At 46.2% G+C, this 20238-nt stretch overlaps 1 protein-coding gene across 3 annotated transcripts in view; it reads right to left on the reverse strand.

The window, feature by feature from the left end:
- LIMK2 (LIM domain kinase 2) overlaps positions 1-20104 on the reverse strand; it is a 31810-nt gene extending 11706 nt beyond the window's left edge. Inside the window, exons 1-7 of one of the 3 annotated variants that reach the window (XM_054219615.1) lie at positions 19983-20104; positions 17671-17770; positions 3611-3746; positions 2224-2333; positions 1785-1973; positions 1223-1328; positions 290-486 (exon numbers count right to left, since the gene is read on the reverse strand). In XM_054219615.1, the coding sequence (XP_054075590.1) occupies positions 290-486; positions 1223-1328; positions 1785-1973; positions 2224-2333; positions 3611-3746; positions 17671-17770; positions 19983-19998 (854 nt within the window). In that variant the 5' untranslated portion in view covers positions 19999-20104. Of the gene's footprint in view, positions 1-289; positions 487-1222; positions 1329-1784; positions 1974-2223; positions 2334-3610; positions 3747-8813; positions 9104-17670; positions 17771-18740; positions 19822-19982 lie in introns of those variants that run through there. The other 2 variants (XM_054219614.1, XM_054219616.1) reach the window with 2 other exon arrangements.
- Positions 20105-20238: the final 134 nt, after the last annotated feature.

Consider the following 20238-nt stretch of genomic DNA (forward strand, 5'->3'; position numbering starts at 1 on the left):
TACATTTTCTAACTGTAAAACTTCGTAGCTTTTCTATGTTAAAAATAGAGTTCCTTATTTTCATTAAGGAAAATTTGCCACCCTGAAAGGGAGTGGAGAGAGTACATGTCAATAGCACAATCTAAAGCCCCACTGCTTTGCCAGTGGTTTATACCAAAGCTCATGTCAGAGATGCGTCATGTCTCTGCAGTCGTCTGCAATCACAGGGCCGAGGCACAGAGCAGCCCAAACAGGTCGCACAGGGACATAGCAAGCTAGGACAGAGGCAGCAGCGCTTCCAAGTCCTTACCTGAGGGAGCGCCGTCGGAGTGTTCCTTCCAGATTCTCCTTGATGTCCAGTGGAGAGAGGGAGCGCGGGGAAATGGGTGGCTTTATGTGAGTGGGAAGACGGGAGTCCAAACGAAGCCTGTCTAAGCGTTGTGAGACAGGGTCGTGCTCTATCAGCAGCTGAAGTGTCTGGCTTGTCTTGCGAATCAAGTCCTCCACCTGCAATCCAACCAAAGGACAGGATGATAGCAGCCAGGAGGAACGCAAGTGACAGGAGACAGAGGAGACACAGCAGAATGTCCCTCAGGAATCAGAGTAGAGAGTTCAGTGAGATCACTGCATAGTTGCGGTTTAGTTGTGTGCACCACAGCTGTCTACCAGACAAATCAAGCTAGCAACACAGAATTTCCTTATGCTATCCAAATCCTCTTCTTTCTGGTCAGCTACAAGTGACCAAACACTTTCCCTTGCGTAGTGAAGGTAATGGTGGTCTCACTACACTCTTGCAGCATTGGATATCTGTATAAAGCATTTACTTGTAAATACAGACATCAAATACTTTTTTTTTTTCAATGGGAAACTCATCCCTAGGATCAGCTGAGCCTTTGCCTATTGGCAGTTGCCTCTAAAAGGATCAGAACAGTGGCCTTCACTAGCAACGCATGAAGAGTCTTCACAGCCTCTCTGTCCTCATTTCACAGACCGACACTTTCATTACCTCCCTTCATGTTTGAATGCTACAAAATCAGAACTGCAACCTAATTGCATTTCCATCTGTTACATTTTCCTCTTGGGCTGGAAGGTGTAGCAAAGCTTGTCTGCATGTTTACTCCTCCTGGCAGCGTGAGCACTATGGGTGTACACACACCGCGTGTAGGGTGGGAGCACAGTGCCGAGACACGGAAGCTGTAGGAAGGCAGACGAGAAGGAGGCTTCAGAACAGAACTCTACCCACCTCCTCCACCTGTAATGTACGAATAGGAGCTCCGTTAATCTCCAGGATACGATCTGCAGGGTGTATGGCGTTTCGGACATCTGGGCTGATGTGCATCCTGTTAACTCTAAACATGGGAATAACAGCGTGTGTGGGAAGTCAGTTTAGCTAAAATGACAAAAAATATTTGATCTCTGATGCTTCCCTTCATATTGGTATTCTGAAATAAAACAAAGCCAATCCACCAACACGGAGCTACCGTTAGACCAAGCGCTTACGTCTGAGCTGGTTTGGGGAGAGCTCTTCCTTTGCCCAGCGGAAAATATTGTTAGTTCATTACAATTGGCTGAATGTTTTGTGTTCAATGAAGGAGACAGCACTGAGAAATAAATAATCAATTAAGGTCGCCACAAGAGTGAAATGGAGACCAAACACAAATGGCTATTACCCAACATATGTCCCTGTTGTGCCAAGGCAGATGCCCTCAGCAGTTAAAGCAGCTGGCAGGACAGCAGCACTGCGGAATTTTTACCAGCTCCCTCTGCACAGACATGTACCTTGCACACAACCTTGTCATACTCACTCTTTCACCTGGACACCAGTGGCATAGCTGGAGCAGCCACCTTCCACAGACACGGAGAACCCCCTCTTGCCATCGGTAGCTGCTGGCATGGAGATGAGGGTCAGTGTATATGGCAGCTGCTCACGCAGAGACTCAGTGGAGTGTTTTTCTATCATCGGTGTCAGCACAATCTGGTTATGGCATTTTCCACTAAAAGAAGTGAAGAAAGTCATTATGGCAGTGTCCTATCCCTCCCTGCCGAACTCACACTTCTAAGTTCTCTTATTGACCATAAGCTACAGTTCTAAGCGCTTACTCCATTCCTCCCTCCCGCCCTCAAAAGGCAGCTTCCTGGCATTCCCCAGTGTAGCATTTGGCCGAACCACATGGAGCCAGCTGAACGTGGCTTACACATACGGCAGGGAGCAGCTCTGTGGCAAAGCACGCAGCTCCGTCTTACCAGTAGAGAGTGGAATGTTGCACCAGTGCGTAAGTGTCCCCATCTTCAATGATCACTTTGCAGCTCATACAAGCAAAGCACTCGGGGTGATACTTGTATTCGCCAGCCACCTACAGACAGAAAAGGGAGTAGCTTAGAAGGGCCAAAATCCATCAGCAGATGCAGCTACTGCTTTCATCTCTAATTAACATGTTCACTCACCACAAAGTCAAGTGGCAGTTTTTTACTGGAGAGTTATATTAGCCTGTTCTACCTTTCCTGAACCCCATCCTTGGCACCTTGTTAGCTAAACCTCTCTGAAACAAACATGTCAACATGGAAAGCAAAGCTTGCGTCCCAGGAACCTCTGCTATATTTGGCAGCTGCTCAACTATCAAAAATAGCTGATAGTCTGCTGCAGACTAGTAAACAAGATATTAAACCTTCCTGTTCAGTTGCTCTTGGCAAGATAACTAACGTTACGCCTGAATTAATAAAGCTGAAAGGGCGCTTTTTTTGGCAGTCAGGCAATGCACAAATTCAGATACTTTACCAGCCAGCCGACAGAACAAAAAAAGCAAGCTGCAACTGAGACAACAAAATACCTTTAAAGAATATTTCTATTCATTGATCTGTTTTTCTGTTTTCCTTATGAGAACTTCCCTTATTGACAGTATTTTGCGAAGACTTCTGCAGACATTGAGAAATTGTCTGCACTTTTCTCAGTACTTCTCTTTGAGGTAGCGATCATATTACTGAGTACCATGCTGTTTTTATTTAGACCCTGAAAAATAATGGTTATGTTCCTTTCTTGACAGTTTTAAAGGTTAAATATTTGCAAGGTTGTGGCAAGAGAGAGCGGAACATTTAGGCAAGCCCCGTATTGTGCAGGCAGAGTCCAATGTTTTGAAGCAACTGGGGCTAATGCTGCTTCAAGATGCCATCAGCCAGAAAACCACCCTGGCCACAGTCCAGGTGGGACTCGGATGGCAACCTTCCCCAAAGCCAGAACCTGCTGCTTATCCCGAGCCAAGAGGTTTGACTCCACAATGCAGTGGAAAATCACCCCATGGAGACACTGAGCGCTGTGCTACAGAAACTGAACAGAAGTTTCCTTAATCACCTTTCTGTTTCTCATGCCCGTGCATTTCAGCACCTTCTTTGTTCATATGCTTCAGGTCCTCACAACTCCCTCCTTTAAGAGCCTTCCCATTCAGAATTAATCTCTAACTAGAAGATGAACACACAAGCCTCATTTCAAATCTCTGATTAGAGATTAGAGTTGCAAAGAGACTATTACCTTCGGTTTATTTGATTATCTGAATAGCTAGGGCAACTCCCAACCAAGTTTGAGGAGCTGGAGACAGGCATGTCCTGCCTCCGGGCAGGAGTCCTTTACAGTCCTTACCATCACAGGTCCAGTCATCAGCAGAGAGCAGCCATGGCAGAATTCCCCAAACTTCCCCCAGTAGTCTTTGTGACAGTACAGCTTCCCATCTTTCTCATAGTACCAGTTAGTGAGGGGATCCTGACATTCAGAGCACCTTGAAAGAAACAAAGGAACAAGGTTCCAGTTGGCAACAAGTCACAAACCAATGGAAAAGGCCCTCTCCTGCATGGAGAAAACAGACGTTCAGGAGCAGCTCACCACCAGCTCTTCTAGCTATGGATGTTCTAAACCCCTCCACTTCCCAATGCTTTTTCAACTGAAAACCAAAACCAAGGTTTATAAGAAGAGGTGGTATCAACCAATACAAAGGAAAAGACAAGCTTACAGAGTTTAAAACAAATCCTATCCATTTGTTAAAACACATCAGCAGGTTTATAAATTCTGCCTTACAAATTTCGGTCCTCTGCTTTCTCCCTCTTCCTGGATGCAAGCTTCCAGCTGCAGAGTTGCCCAGCACACATATAGCTCTGCTGTTTCTACTCAGTGTTTCTATAGCATCTCACCCCCTTGTGCCAGAGCACTGGTCTCCTCAGCCAGTTTAGGAAGGGGGCAGAGAGGCCGGATCCACTTCCCTACGCAACGCAAAGCCAGTTCTGCACCAGCCTTTGTGGAAAGCCTTTCTGTTCTCCTGTAAGTAGACCTCTACCAAAAGGTCAACTGCAGAGCTATCCATTTGAGCGAGAACTTTCAAAGCAGTTCATCCTTTGAGCTCCACATCCTGACTGCATTCATCAATTCACTGTAATGAACGTCCTCCGCCTCTCCCCACCAATTGGTCTCCCTTTCCTTCTGCTGATGACAGCACATGAGATTTTTTTTTCCCCAACAACCAACCAACCAGAAAAAAAAACCCAAACAAAACTGCTTCTCTTATTTCATGAAGGGAGTCTCAAAATCCTTCACACACTGGTGTCAGCTCCCATTTCAACAAGGAACCATTACTAATCCTCTACCTACACCCCCCCAAGAAACAAACAAATCAACAAATCACCCCACCCCCCTCTCCAAAAAGGAAAAAGATGCAGCAATTCTATGCAGATATCATTTTAGCAGATCACAAGCGGAACCCAGATCTTCAGGCTTGCTGAATGCAAAATAATCCTGCCTCAGCAGGATGCACTGGGCAAGGGAGTTTAACTTCTGCAGCAGGGAGGTGTGACTTAATGGAGAGATAAGGCACAGACAGCAATTGCATCACTAAAGATTATTCCATTAGCCCTGGGCAGGACGTTCTCAGACTTTGAAAGGAAAATTAGTCTGGTATTGGCCATTTCTGAGTGCAGATTCCAAGGCGGGTTAGTCACCAGTAACTGCTTCAAAGGAACACCTCGAGGATCAATGCTATCGCCAGTATGATGCTTTCCCAAAGGTGGAAGAGTTTCTTCTGCCCCTTGCCCTAACAATGGTCTCAGTTACTACATGGGAGGGGAATCCATTGCACCAGGGTGGGGGTTTGGGAGGATATGTGCCCTCCTGGACAGCAGGCCTCTCTGCAGCACCAAGTGCCCTCAAGTCAGCCAGCGGCTGTGGAGGTGCACTTTTTACATGCTCCCAGGTCTCAGATGAGAGCTACTGTTGACTTCACCTTTCACAAGCTTCCTGAAAGCTTATTTGTGCCAAAGACATTCCTTGTGAACTCCACCAGCTTGTAATGAGCGTGATGATATGTGAAGCTGGTCGTGCTCCAACATGGAGAGAGTTATTTGCTCCATCTCAAAAGGCTGCAAAGCAACAAGGTGAAGCGGCTTGTAAGCAGACTATGGTTTTAGGGGAAAACACACCTCATGAGGTATTTAGTGCCGTACCCTGCCCTCAGGAAAGTTGCTCCTTCTAATGTATTTGGCTTTTATAGTGTTTGTTCTCACAGCTGGAGAGCTCCAAATCCTGCCCCCCCTTCCTCAGTGACGGGAAAGAACTCCAGCACGTGCAACAGGCCCTGCCAATTCTGTCTGAGGCAGGGGGAGCAGTAACTTAACGTGCTATACATGGTACCTGCATCATTACAGCCTCAGCCCTGGGGCACTGTCATGCTTACACCCTGCTCATGGTATGCAAGAGACCCCGAGGGCATTGCAATGCATTTTCCCTTCAACCACTAGCCTTTGGCTTTCGTTTGCAGTAAATACCCCATGATCAAGTAGGTGAGTGGGAGGGAGAAAAGAACAAGTGGAGACTAACAGCAAAGATTTCTATCACCTTGTGGCAGGAACATCTGGCTCAGCATGGGCAAACTGGATCCCTCAGACTTATCCAACTTCTGTGTGCGTGCCTGTACCAGTGCATGCTCCAGGAGCGATTACATCTTCAAACAGGGAGCTGTGACCAGGCCTGCACTTGGGATGCAGACAGCAACACTGGAGACTGCTCCACCAGGACTTCAAGACCTTACTTTCTGTCCAAGTTCTCTCCAAGCAGGTGGGTTATTTATTCATTTGGTTGTAAGCACAACACCATCCCTTCCTCACCCCTCTTCAATTTCACCTTGAACCACTCCTTTTTCTCCCTAAAAAAAAATCTAAAATTTCTGTAAAATCAACACAACCACAATTCTGTTTAGAGGATCATGTGTGCTTGTCTTCCCTTTACCTTTCTCCTACTTCTTCATGGTTTGATTCCAACCTTGCAGCACTTTGCTCAGTTTGCTTTCATCCGGAAATAAGCACTGGTATCTAATTTGCAGCACACCCATAGCAAAATGAAGGTGAGGGGGTGGAGCCAGCAAGCAGTCAGTTCTTTGCTATGCAATTAAACAAATCTGGGCAGGACAAGTTTGCAGCTTAAGGCTCAGCACCCCACCCAGGGCAATGAGGCAGGAGGAACAAAGCAGCCAGCCCCAGAGAGGCTAGATGCTGGTAATGGATCTAACTGGCTACTTCGTTAATCACTGCCAGCAAGAGGATGTGGCTATGGCCCATATGGCCAAGCAGCACCTTCTGTTATTTGCCATGTGTTCTGTGATGTAGAAAAGGCTTTAGATTTGTCAGGCGTGGAGAACCGACTGACACCACCCAGGTATAGTTTTAAGACTGTTCCAACTGTTTCAGCGCCTTCGCTCAAATGATAAAGGCATCACGTGATTGTTCCACATGACTCTCATTGAAGAGCTATGTCAGAATTTTATCAAGGAAGATACAAGAGTTACCACCACTCCTTCTTTCCCTCCTCACTAGAGTGTGTGGCAATGCAGCACTGCTATTGCCAGGGCTCACATCAGCCAAGACAGGAATACAATTACTTCTAAAGGTATTAAGCAAACTAATCTTTGCCAGTCTCCACAACCAAAAGAAAGGAAGATTTCTAGCTTCTCTGTCTTTTATAGATTAGAAACTGATAATCTTCTCCTAGATGATTTCGTATTCTTATTGCAGAGTAACAAAGCATGGTAATCAATGTTCTGGGAGGACTGGTAACAGCCATACTTGACGCGTTTCCTCTTGCTGCCCAGCCACCATTTTCAGAGCTGCAGGGCCCTGCGCTCGTTATACAGTCCCGCACATTATGATTCTTTGATTCCCAACCTTGGTTATAAACAATAAATTGTTCTGCCTCCCATTGACATCCTCCAGGAACCCCAGGCAGCATCGGGGTGCAGTGTTCAGCCCTGATGCTCTGTGGCACAGCAGGTGCAGAAAGGGTTCACAAATCCCTGCTTGATGGCTACTGGGTTTTGTGGGGAGTGGTAGGAGGATCAGGTCACAACAGGTAACCAGCCCGGTTTTCAGTGAGATGGAGATTCAATTGATGTGGCATCTCTTTTACATCTAAATGAAAGCCAATACCCTCATGGAAGCAGAGATCCCTGGCACTGAGGAGACAGATCCCTTTGAGAAAGGCTCATTAATAAAATCCACCCCCCACACACACTGTCAGGCTAGATCAGTTAACGCTCGCCAGGCTCGAAAGAGCTGTGGCTCCAATTCTGCAGGCAGGGCCAGGGAGAGGACAGTCACGCAGACAGAGAGTTGCAGAATAAAACAACCCCAGCCTGTAGCTAACCCAAAGGCTTCTCACCCAGACTTAGCAGAAGTGTGTGCACTGGCTACATAAGAGACACGAGAAGAGGAAGAACAGATGCTAGAAAACAAAGTAAATACTAGAAGACGGAGTATTTAAGCTCTGACTATGCAAAACCATTTCCACACACTTAGGAGAAGGTGTATCTATGGCTTAGCGTGGTGCCCTACACACATTACAAATAATGAATGCCTGCTCACTTTCCTTCTTCTGAGAGCAGGTGCTGTTTCAGAAAGTTGCCTAAAGCAGCTTAGCAGTTGCACAGCAGTATTTACTCCTACCCTAGATTTGTTTTAACAAAAGGCTCCTTACTCCCAAATCAGTACAACAGTGTGTTTGCAGGAACAGGATCAATAATGAGCAAATCCAAGTGGAGAGGAATAGAAGAGAGACAATGAAACTGCAAGCCCTGCCTTTCCCCATCCGTTCACTATATCAGCACATCAGCATGTCACCATCCCAGCTGTGTTCAGCCCCACTAAGAATTTCCACTATGGAGATGTAATGCAATCAAAGCCTTATTCTGCAGCTATTGCCCTTCTCAAGCCTCATTTGTTTGATTGGAGCAAGAATGGTTGCTAATATAAACAAAAATGTCACAGGAGAAGAATCCTTTCCACATAGGGGAAGTGTGCTGCTTGTCCCTAGTTACCTGCAAAGTACCTGATTCCTGTTCTCGAACAAGATTATGCACTCCCTCACTGCAGATTACATCACTTTCTTGAACTCGCAACAGCACACCTCACCTCACCCTGTGCGACGTCCAGGCACAAGGAGCTTTGGAAGCGAGACATAAGCAGCAGCCTGCCTTAGTAATCGCATTCCCCTGGCAGTGGAGCACAGCATGGGGGCATGGGGCATACCTAGTGCTGCTCTGAAAGGGAGCCTGCTCGCCCAGGCGACACAGACACTGCCTCACAACACAGGGGCTGTTCCCTCGTACCAGAGAGCTGCAAAGGGGCTGGTAACAAGAATCTTCCCTGTCTCCTCCTCGGAGCAAGACAGGACCCCAGTGTGAGGCTGGCTGTTCCCTGCACGCAAGCACTGGATCTCATTCTTCACACCTCGCGCACTCACTGCTTAGGATAGCATTACAGGGGGGAAACGACACTTTGAAGATCCACTGGTAATCCTGTCCAAGACTTACCGAAAGGGATCCTTGGGAGCGAAGTAAGCTGGGGCAGACAAGTAACTTCCCATCTTCAACACTGGATAAACCGGCTCAGCCACAAACTTGTCCAACTGCCTCTGAACAGCTCTGTTCTGCCAACATGGCAGCAGCCAGTGCTCATTTAATCTTGCGCTGATTCAGATACTTCACCTCTCTTTGAAGCTGCCCAAGGAACGCCAGGTCTCTCGGCTGCTCATTCCTTTTCAGATTTTTCCTGGCTCCCATGGCTATAACCATCTTCTCCTGCACTCAGCAGCGGCGGCACCCTTGGGAAGGATAGAATAACTGCTAACCGGGCTAGTTGGACATGCTTCTGCAATAGTTCTTGCAAGCTCTGCTGCCTGCTAACTATTGTCAAGTTTCCCCTTCTCTGGTTCCACCCAAGGGTGGGAGGGGAGGAGGAGCCATTGCAGGAGGACAGCGTGTGGCTACAGAGGCTGAATAAGCTCTACTTCTTCACAAGGGGTGGAGCTTTGATCCAAAGAGGGGCTGCGTTAGTAAGTGCTGAAAGATAGCAGGTTTTGCCAAAGTAAGAGCCAAGTGCATAAACGTGAAACTACTCTTTGCAGCAGTGGCACAGTCTGATGGAGAAGTCAAGGAAGGCAGAGTGACAGCCAGCCAGCCACATCTCCAAACACATCAAATTAACGTTTACTACATACCTTCCTAAATCCCTCACAGCGTGCGGGGGTTATCCTACCTTCACAGGACCTACAATCTGTTCACCCTCTTGGAGGAGGTAACTCAGTGTGCTTCATCCAAGGAAAATTAACTTTCCTTCCAACACTGTTTTAACAGAGATCATTGCAATCATTTAACCTAATCTTCATCTCCTGAATGGAAGCTGAGAGGTATAAATCAGCACAGAGGAGTACTCTCTCCTGCTTGCAGCACACGTAGTTACGTCATTTTGCTTGCGCTGAAGCCAAGCATGATCTCTAGTGGCCTAATCAGCTAAAGCTGTTTGCAAGACACTCAGAAATGCAACAAACATACGCTGCTGCACCGAGCCCTCCCTTTTTTGTACAGTCAGCAAAGCCTGGCATGCCTGAACACAGCCCGAAAAGCATGCTATGTTCCAGAGGCAAGAGTACTCAAATGTGCTTTCACTGGAGATGCTAGTCTCAGCTGGCATATTGTTTGAGGGACGCTTGGGGCTGGGACGAGGCAGTCTTGGCTGCAGGTTTGACAGCTGCTGCTCGCTGTTGAAGTAAGCAGAAAGCCAGGCAGCCTTTTGGGTTGTTTTTTATTTTTTTGACTTTTAATAAGCAGCCACCTTTCTGAAAAAAAAAAAAAAAAAAAAAAAACACATCATTTTCACCCATTCAGTGCAGTTTCGAAGCCTGGCTGTGAAAGTGCAGCGAAGCCCAGCGCTGCAGAGCCTGATGTGGTTGTCCATTCCAGCACGGGTCTAATTCCTTCTGACATTTCACACAGCTCTACTGGAAGCAGCAACACGGTGAGTCTGTGTCTAGGAATGCACTCCGGTCTCCCACATTCTCTATATGTTGCGTGCTGAAAACGGGCCAGCGCTAGCGCTCCTAATCCAACGCTTCCCTGGCGACCGGCACCACCCCGCCACACACACACACACCCGGCGCATCGCAGAGCCCCTGCCCTGCCCAGCGTCACCGACGGACAAAAGCTTTTCCCCCCACAATTCTGCTGCCATGGGCTGAACTCCCTCCAAGGGGGATTCCACGTGACCTCATAAATCCCAACTCTGCAGACAAAACCTTTGAAGATTTGATCCACAGATGTGATAAGCAGCCAGCTAGTCTGTGAATGAAGCCAGCAGATAAAGCCTAACTTCAAAGTAATAAAAACCACCCAGACAGCTAAGCAACTGGGAAGGGATTTTGTTTGAGACTTCCTTAAAGCCAAAGGACACATAGTCAAAAGTCTATTTAAACAGGAAACATCTTATCAAAATGATTTTACTTTTGCAGCAAGGCCCAGCAGCAGCCAGTAAGTTACTTTTTCCTCTACAGAATTCTCTTGTTATTTCTTGCCTTTTTTTATTGTCTCTAGGACCTATTTGAGAACACAATAGCTCTGATAAAAGGACTCCGGAAAAGGTGTTAATGTGTTCATACATTCTAGATCTGAATTCCAGCATGACTGTACTTCAAAAATGCTGCTAAACAAGTGTGTGTGTGTAGGGGGGACCTTTTCTACGTAATTTTACTGATATCATCTCTGAGGCCAAAATGCACCGAAACAAATTTATTTTTCAACAACTGAAGTCAGATCTCAGCATCTTCTCTTGCAAATGCCGACAGCATTTCCACTACAAACACGTAGTCATCACCGGGGGTTGCTTTCCTTACTATGGTTTAGAATTGTACAGTAATTTTTTTTGCCAGAAAGAAGCCTGAAATCTATATTTGACATAACTAGCAAATAAAAAGGCAGAAATGAAAAACATTGACAAAGACTTAACATGAAATTTATTGCAGCCGTTACAGTTTTATCCCCACCGAAATGCATCATGTAGCTATTCCAGTGATTAATAGCTTCAAACAGCTGGGGTTAGGCTGCACATCTAGACACAGTTCATGCTGTCCAACAGCATGTCTACAGACAGATGCATTGCTCAGCATATCTACCAGCCCTAAGATACACAACTTCATCCTGGCACAGACAGGCACTTCGGTATGTGTGGGACTGGTGTAAGCTGGGGAAGAGGCATCTTGCTCCATGCCTGAAGAGTCTGCAGCAGAGCTTTGTTTCGGCATGGGTGCAGTTTGGAGGCATTCCAAATACTTCAGTGCAATCCCAACACCTCATTGTATTTCCAAGGCACTTACACATAACACGTGCTTTGCTGCTGTTGAAAGACAGAGTCAGCTCCTGACATCAGCTCCTGAAACTAATACCATTTGGATGCACACGTACCTCTGAGTGAAAGCTCCCGCACACAGCTCTTGAGGAAACTAAATGAACAGTGAAGCAAAGCTCATCTCCATTACAGCATCTTATTTCTAAGCAGCAGCAGAACTTCAGACCAACACAGTGAAGCCTTCTCAGTACTTAACATCACTAAGCACTACATTAGGATGAAGACAGAATTTTTCTCACCACCATACCTGCCTAATGGCTGCAGACCTCCTCAACACGTGTAGGCCAAGAAGCAAAGCAAAGAAATTCAGCCTATTGGAACTTCACAGTTGGAACTTCAGAAGCAGTGACTTTCTAATCTGTAAATGCAGCACAGATGGCAATAAGATGGACACTTACACCTCTGCATCTTGATGCAGTTCGTAACTTGCTGCTTTTGTCTGTGCAGATTGCGAAACTCCTCAGGGAAGGATCCTGCCTCACTCATGTGGAAAGCCTACCACATACTGGGCTGTGTGAGTAATTCTAATTACCTGGATATAATAATGCTCTGATAACAATGCCCTAAAGGACAAGCTGCATAAGTCACAAGTCAACTAAAAAAAGTTCAGACTGGAATGCCCAGCTCCTCCTTAAATAGAAAGGGTCATCGTGGATGTCCTGCAGCTGATAGATTCCCCAGAGGAATGTGGCCACTTCCACCTGCAAAGTGCTTCATTGTTCTCTTGGCTTTTTAAACTCCTGAACAGTCATGGTGATCCATGCACAAACAGGCACTTAGCAACTATTTCTCCTTAAATCTGATATCGAGCTGGTGAATTTCAATGCTGATGGAGACATCATCAAAGAGACATTCCCAGGAGTCTGCAGGATTAGTGGAGAAGAGCTCTCACCATTAGCTTTCTGTAACTGCTAGAAACTGGAGAGGACAGGGAAGAAGAGGAGATTCTTGTCTTCCTGCTTCTACTATAATTCAACTACCTTCTGTTATTGACTGATCTTTCCCCTGCTCTCAAATTCAGCTGCCGTGTGTACAAACCTGGCTGCGCTCACAGCTGAAAAGCTAAAGGAAGATTCTAAGCATCAAACATCCCCACATTTCAAATTCGTCTTACTACACACCTTTGCTTACAACTTTATTTGTCAACATTTGTACATTTCAGCTTCATATCCTGTCACTGTAGATCTATTTGTCCTGTTGTCCGTGGGGAGGAAGCAGCGTTTGGAAAATGAAGGCCTGTGCCAAACAGTTTGAACCAACAGAAGTGATCCAAAGTCGAGAAAATACGGTCCCTGAGTAAAAGCGAGATCCAGGGCTTTTTCAGTCTAGGAGAGACATGATTGCTGCTCTCCAACAGGAAAAGTTTACTTGAATAACAGAAGGGGGGAAAAAAGCCTGTTTTCTACATGCATTGTGAATGTGACTAGGAGAAATTGATTAAAACTGCAACAAGGGGGATTTCTGAAGACAGTAGACAGAAGCTTCTAACACTAAGGATAATTAAGTGCTAGCAGACATAGTCTGGGAGGCAGAAAAATGGGAGATTATTAGGTGAGCAGATTCTTGATCATTCCTAAGCCATAGAAATTACTTGCTTCAAACATAAGAAGTTTAGTAGATACCCTAAGAACCACAGAAAACAGATTTAGAATATACCCTCAGAAGTCAACTAGTTTATCCTGCAACCCCCAAAACAGGTTTAATTATATACGTTCTTAATACAAGTCTGCCTGGCTTGCCTTCCCCTAAATGTAAAAAGAATCAAAGTGTTAGTTTTGCTGAGCAAAAAATATTTCTACAGCACACAAAATATGCCACTCAGTATAGAAAAACCACGTCTTTGTAAGACAATCAATTTACTGGGGTTGGCAAATTAATAGTGGTTCTCTTTCTGTTCAGTAGCCTGGAGCTCAGGGCACCCCTCGACGCATGGATAGCTAATCCGGTTCTTCTGACCACGGACAATTGTCATGCTGCAGAGAGCATACAACGGGCGGGTGACCAGGGATTCTGGGAAGAATCTAGTTTTAACCTTTTTCCACTACTGAGAAACAGTCAGAAGGAGAATTTGTTTCAAATTCACTTCAGAATACCAATAGGAGACAGAGCCAGGAGTTCTGCACTCAGCCAAAACTGTTTCTCAAAAGCATTTTCTTAAAGCATTCATTTAGAGAACACAACCTTCTGTGGTTACACCACTCCTTGTGTTTTAGTTTCTAGCCCCAGTAAAGGTTAACAGAAATTGAAATGGTGTAATACATTCAAATAGAATGCAAGCATCTGAACAATCTGTCAGGTGAATTGATTTAACTCTATTTAATAAGGCAACTTTTATTGTCTTTTAGACAAATAATTTTTGTTTTATTACTTTGGACTTTTTATTTTTTTTTTAAACAAATGTAAACACTTTCTTAACGATTTCAAGACTGTTGTTAATTTTAGCGATTATCTTTTACTGGAAAGTCAACTTACTGCTTACAATTACTTAAATATAATAATGTAATCCCCGATCAGTATAAAAAGATTTAACATACATTTAGTCAGATATCAAAAGCTTACACTTTTTAGTCATACAGTTGTTTATATTATTAACTTAGCATCAAATTATTTCATAATTTAAAAATATATATACAGAAAGCTGTAAGAATTTTTCCTGCGGTCAAGCTGCATTGCATATGCATATAAATCTGGTGTATTAAGCAAAAAGGAAGTATTTGTCCAAACTGAATTAACAGTTTCTTGTCACCATAATCTCCAGTGCTTTAGACTTACTAATTAAAAATTTTGGATTAGTACAAAACTTCTCTGCTTTACTTTCCTCTTCCAGAAAAAGGAAGATGAGCTTTTCCGCTCTTCAAACTCCTGATGATTTTTCAGCTTTTACTTAACTGGGTTTGATATAAAATAAATAGTGTATTTTTAGATCTGTAACTGTAAAACCATCAGTAATCCATCACCTTCAGTAACTTTTGCTGAAGATAAACTGTGAACAGTTTTTCTCTGATCTGGTGGATTTGGCTTTTGTTTGAGATTTCTGCAGCAAGCCTTTGTTGCTTGGCTACTTAAATTAGATTTATTTTATAGACCATAGTAATTTACATCCTCTCTTCTTTCATGGTTAGGAAGGAACTGAACCTCAGCTGCCTTCCTTCCTAAAAAGCTCTTAAGCACCCGGCTACAGTAGGAATTCCTAGCACCATTTCCAATAATTTTCTTCATGTGGATCCAAAAGCATTTTCCACCTGGATGCATTCAACAGGCTTGATCTGAATTCATGGTTTTCAAATAATCAAAACTGGATTTTTCTCAAATACTGTCTCCTTAATATTAAAACATGCAGCTATATCTGGGTCTTCTCATCCCATCCTACTCCAATTCAAATATGCGATATCCCTACAGAAAGAGGGGATTGTTTTTAATTCCATTTGTGGAATTAAATTCCATCTGTGGAAAAAAAACAACAAACAAAACCAAAGACAAAACACCACCAATGGACATCAAAATACCAGGTATCAGCTAACAATACTGTATTCAAAGGTATAGTTCAAGCCAGTATCGTCTATTTTGTAATATGGAAAAAAAAGTTGGACTGAAAGCAGTACGAACAGGATGCTGTAGGTCAAATAAAGCTCTTCCGATAATTCCTGTAGGTAAAAGTGATCCAGACTCGGGGAAAAGATACTTTGCTGTTTCTCTCTTTCCCTTTCTTGGTGTAGTGTTTGAAGCTCTGTGCAATATAAATTCCAAATTCAGTGTAACTGTGTATCGGTGAAAAGCAATGACCTTTGAAAGCGTATACTATCTCAACAGAGTTCAGAGGCACAAAAGTACATTCAGAGTTAATTCTCGACAGACATTGTGACTGAAACATCATCAGCCAGATCCAACCCGTCGGACTCAAGCCTAAGGACCAGCTGGCCAAAGAACAGTTTAAAATATCCAAGATACACCAATAGGGATGTGCTTGTCCCTCCAGTCACACCAGAGAAAATATAGGTTCCAGAGACAAAGCTCCTGTACATGCAGTTTGAGGAAGGAGGGAAGTGACAAAAAACTTAAACCCTCAGAGACATGCATGTACGTCAGCTGCTGCCAGTGCCAAGCATGATCAGCAGCCTAGCCTGACCAAGAATAAACAGGGCTAACGAGCCTGGAGTAGTGCCAACCAGCATTAGAGAAATTATGTGCCAGGCCAGGGAGTCAGCTAATCCACAGGAAGACTGTAAAAAACACTCCACAAGAGCTGCCGGAACTCACAGCTACCAGCTGCCAAAGGCTCCTACCCTTAGAGGCTTTTTAAAGTTTGGCTTTGGGATCTCAAGCACAAGACTGCTGCTCAGCATGGCTTAGGGATAACAGAAGAAAAGAGGGAACAGAGTGCAAACTGGAAATTTGTTTTCATGTACAGTCCTACCCTGGAACTAGGAAAAAGGGAAGGGCAGCTTCCTTTACTGCAGGTTCCAATTGTTCATTCCGCCTGGCAGCGTGGCTGGATGCTAGAGCTGCCAAAAGCACAAGGCAGGAGAGAAGCGCATCAGCAAATGAAGAAAGTTACTAAACAGCTCAGGAGAAAAGTTGGCATCTTCGCTTGCATAAATCAAAACAAAACAAAAAAACCCAACACCCCACTAAACTTCCATTTTACAATATAAACTACGGTATCAAATTCTCTGTAAAGTGTCACGAGGGCAGGATTTGCCTCCAGCTCAGCTGTTCTCCACATCAACAGTCCCAAGAGCAAGAAGCACCAAGACATTTGCAAATCAAGGCTCACAACAGAAATATATTCAAAGGCAAGAAAGACTGACTTATTAGCACACACAGCTTTGGGTTTGGCTACTGGCAGAATCTAGGGAAGCTCAACAACAGGATACTAGTTCTTTAGGGAGAAGAGAAAACCAGGATTAGAAGCTGACTCAACACAGCTAAACATCAATACGCAAACCAATAGAAACCCAAAAGACAGGAATTTGTAGTGACACAAAGCTGTAACTGTGATTATCAACAAGCCATTCTAACAGCATTTTCCAAGTCAACAGAGCTAGCATTGCTTTGGCAGCATGATATGCTGTTTTTTTAAAAAAATGCACCAGTAACCATAATCCTCACTTCAACAAAGCTAGGGTATTTTATTGGTTTTTTTGGTTCTTCAAACCAGGACAGTAGATGCTGATCTTGGCACAGCAAACATTCCTTCAAAGCCACACTTTGGCTTCCTTTTCCCCCTTTGCTTTGACAGCGTCCAAAACATTAGCCTCTCCAGATTCAAGCCAACAGCTGCGCCGACACAGAAGCCAGTAGAAGCTGCAGGTACTTAACCCCTCCCAAAACTATAGGCCCCTTCAGAAACGTGATTCTGGAGCATGAAAACCGAACCGAGTATTCATGAAACACTGATGAGAGGCATTACTGCCACTGCCAGGAAGAAAAGCACATCAGAGATCGCTTTCCGTCCTTGCCGATAGCAACATTAACTGATTTCATAAGTTTGTATGTCTTAATAGTCTGAACAGGAGAGGAAGTACAACACAAGATCTCCCTCCCCCATATCAGCAGTTCTCCCCAACACCCTGATATCTCCCTCATACCTATGACACATGGAAAAAGCAACAGGCTACCCGAATTGCCTGGGCACTACTCTGGAATGCAGCTGAAGACAAATATGCAACCCATGGCTGCTGCCACCACCAGTAAATCAGAGCTTTCATTTGCACTTTATCTGTATTCCCGTATGCACTTGCGTCAGCATGGCAACACTTTGCCAGGCAGTGTCAGACCACTGTCGGGACTGCAAGTCAGCTCCAGAGCGCTATCGCAGGCACTGAAGTACGGCCCCAAGCGAGAGCACACAATCCATTTGCAGGAGGCCCCGGAACAGGTCAGGCACAGAGCTGACAGCAAGAACCCCCTGTTAATGTTCGTACTGATCCACCAGGTTCCGAGTGAGTTAAAAAATACACAGAGAGTTTAACTGGCTAAAGTTTCACCTACCGGAAACAGGAAATATGCCAAGCTTCGTTTACAGTCTTGTAGAGGCGCTGACCAGCAGCAATGCTGTCCCCGCATCCTAGACACCTCCAGGCTTCTTCACCTGCATGTAGGAATAAAGTGACACACAGTGACCCTTTTACATCAGAGGAAACAAGGATTGCTGCATCCCTGACAAAGAACGACCTTAAATTATATAGTGACGGGAAAGCCTTCACACATAGAAAGTTAAGCCAATCCCAGGCAGCTTCTAACCCCAGAGAGTGCAGTTCCCAAATCAAACTCTGACATCTTATACATTCTTTTGTTTTCCCTCCAGACATAACATCCCCATCCACTCCTTCACATTATGCAGAAGAAAGCAACGTGACTTTTCAGGGAAAACAGCTCAGCTACAGCTATGCCAGTCCTTAGAGCAGAGATTTCAGGAAGGCAGACTGCTCTAGTGTAATGATTCCCAGAGAGAACCAGGCTAGGCCAGGAAGGCAGGCTACTATTTCCCCTCATGCCACTGACTCAGCACATAACGTTCACGCTTATTTGTATAATTAACAGTATTTCCCAGAAATGAACGAAAGGAAAGGCAAACTTTATTCAGTAGAGAGCAACTTGACTACCAGGAAGGAATTACACACTTGAGTGAATATTCCCGTCGAGACTGTACAGCCAACGCCAGAGTACCATCAGGCTTAGGAAGAGGCGTTGATGCTCCTGGCCTATTGCCCTTTCAGAAAATAATCATCATAGTTTAACATAGTTATAACGGTTTCTGATAGAACTGTCATAGAGCCCCAGAGACAGCTAGTTATTTAGATGCATGCAAGCTAGGAAAAGCAGCATGAAAACTTGTGTGCAAAGAGGACTTGGCACACAGATAAATGCTATCCAAAATCCAAACAGCTGTGCGGGCATATTAAAGCAAGAGTCAAGGATCTGGATGAGCACAGGATGGTGCAAAGAACATGTCACATAGCTGGGCAGATCTTAAACCTGCTTCTTTCTGCCACCAAAAGTTTACTTGCAGTAAGGTTGCATAAGGCAAGAAGTGCACTTCGAGAAAGAAAACCACTAACCATGGACTTCCATCTTCCAAAGAACATTGAAACTTGGTAGTTGCTCAGGCAGGTTGATACCAAGGTCAAGTTCCTTGAAGTTACACAAAACAGAAGTCATCAGCCTACTATGCACTATGTAGGTCAATAACAACGTTTAAAAATAACCAAGGTGCAGATCTCCTTGAATGTTCTACACAAAGAGCTATTTCAAACAAAAGACTTGTTGCACAGCCACCCTCGTCAGCAGACGGGCAGTGCCCGTGAAGGTCTCCATGCAGACCGGAGCGCTGGGTAGGATTCACCCACATGGGACATTTGGTGTAAGTCGCTGCTTCAGTTCCCAGCTCCGCACCAGCTCTGCACCCGGGAGCGTGTCGGTGCCCTCCTGCTGTCTGGAACACCCAGAGCTGCACCTGACCTCAGATCTGCACCACAGAGCAAGCGTTCGGAGAAACTTGCAAAAAAGCTTGCACTACCCATGTTCTTCTATACAGCAAATTATTTTTCAGCGCAGCAACCGAGCTCAGAAATAAAAGGCAAGGCCACGCGTGCGCGGGCAGACGAGGGTCTGCTTGGAGGCAGCCGAACTTCTGGAATCGCCGCCACTCTACGGGCCAAAACCGCCTGTGAACCTGCTCCTCCGCCTCCTCCCGTGCAGAGCCACCAGCGCAGGGTGCAAACGGGAACGCGGATCCCGCTTAAAGGAATTTAAGGACTAACGGCTCCACCACGGACATTCTCCACAAGGCTCCCACAGGGCTTCACCGCCAGCTGCCGAGCCCTGCGCAGCAGTCACCGTGCCGCGGTGCTCCAACTGTTTAACCGTGCCCGGAGAGGCCGATTCGCTCCCAAACGGAAACGAACATTCCCGTATCCAACCGAAACCGCCGAGGTGTCCGGGAGAAGCGACGGAAATGAAGAAACCAGAGCAGGAAACAGCGCGAAGGAGGCGCGAAGGGGCACAGCCAACGCAGCCGGTCTGCCGGCTCCCGCAGGACAGCAAGAACGTTACGGAGGCGGCCAGCGAGGAACGGCGGCAGGGGCCGCCACAACGGGGACAGGGCGAGGGCGACCGGCCGGCCCCAGCGGGAAACCGCCTCACCGGATCCGGTGCCCGGCCGCCGTCGGGGCGGGAAGGCGCGGCCCTCGGCAGCCACCCCCACCGGGGCCCCGCCCGGCCGCTCCCGGGGACGCGGGGTAACGTTTCTCCCCACCCCCCGACCCCGCGGCCCGGCCCGGCCCGGCACCGCCGCCCCTCACCTGGCGGCCCCTCCATCCTCGCGCCGCCGCCCCGGGGCTCGCCCGCGCCTGACGTCAGCCGCTACGGCACGCGCCGTAGGTCACTCCGCACCTGGCCCCGGGAGCGCGCAGCGCGCGCGCACGCCCCCCGCCCCTCCCCTCTTCCCCTCTGGCGCCTATCTGGGCGTCGCGCCCCGCCCCGCGGGCAGCTTATCGCCCCGCCCTTTTCCTCGGCGCGGGCCAATCGGCACTCCGCCCCCCTCACGGCCACAGGCCA

The sequence above is a fragment of the Rissa tridactyla genome, chromosome 13, assembly GCF_028500815.1.
Source record: "Rissa tridactyla isolate bRisTri1 chromosome 13, bRisTri1.patW.cur.20221130, whole genome shotgun sequence".
Classification (NCBI taxonomy): domain Eukaryota; kingdom Metazoa; phylum Chordata; class Aves; order Charadriiformes; family Laridae; genus Rissa; species Rissa tridactyla.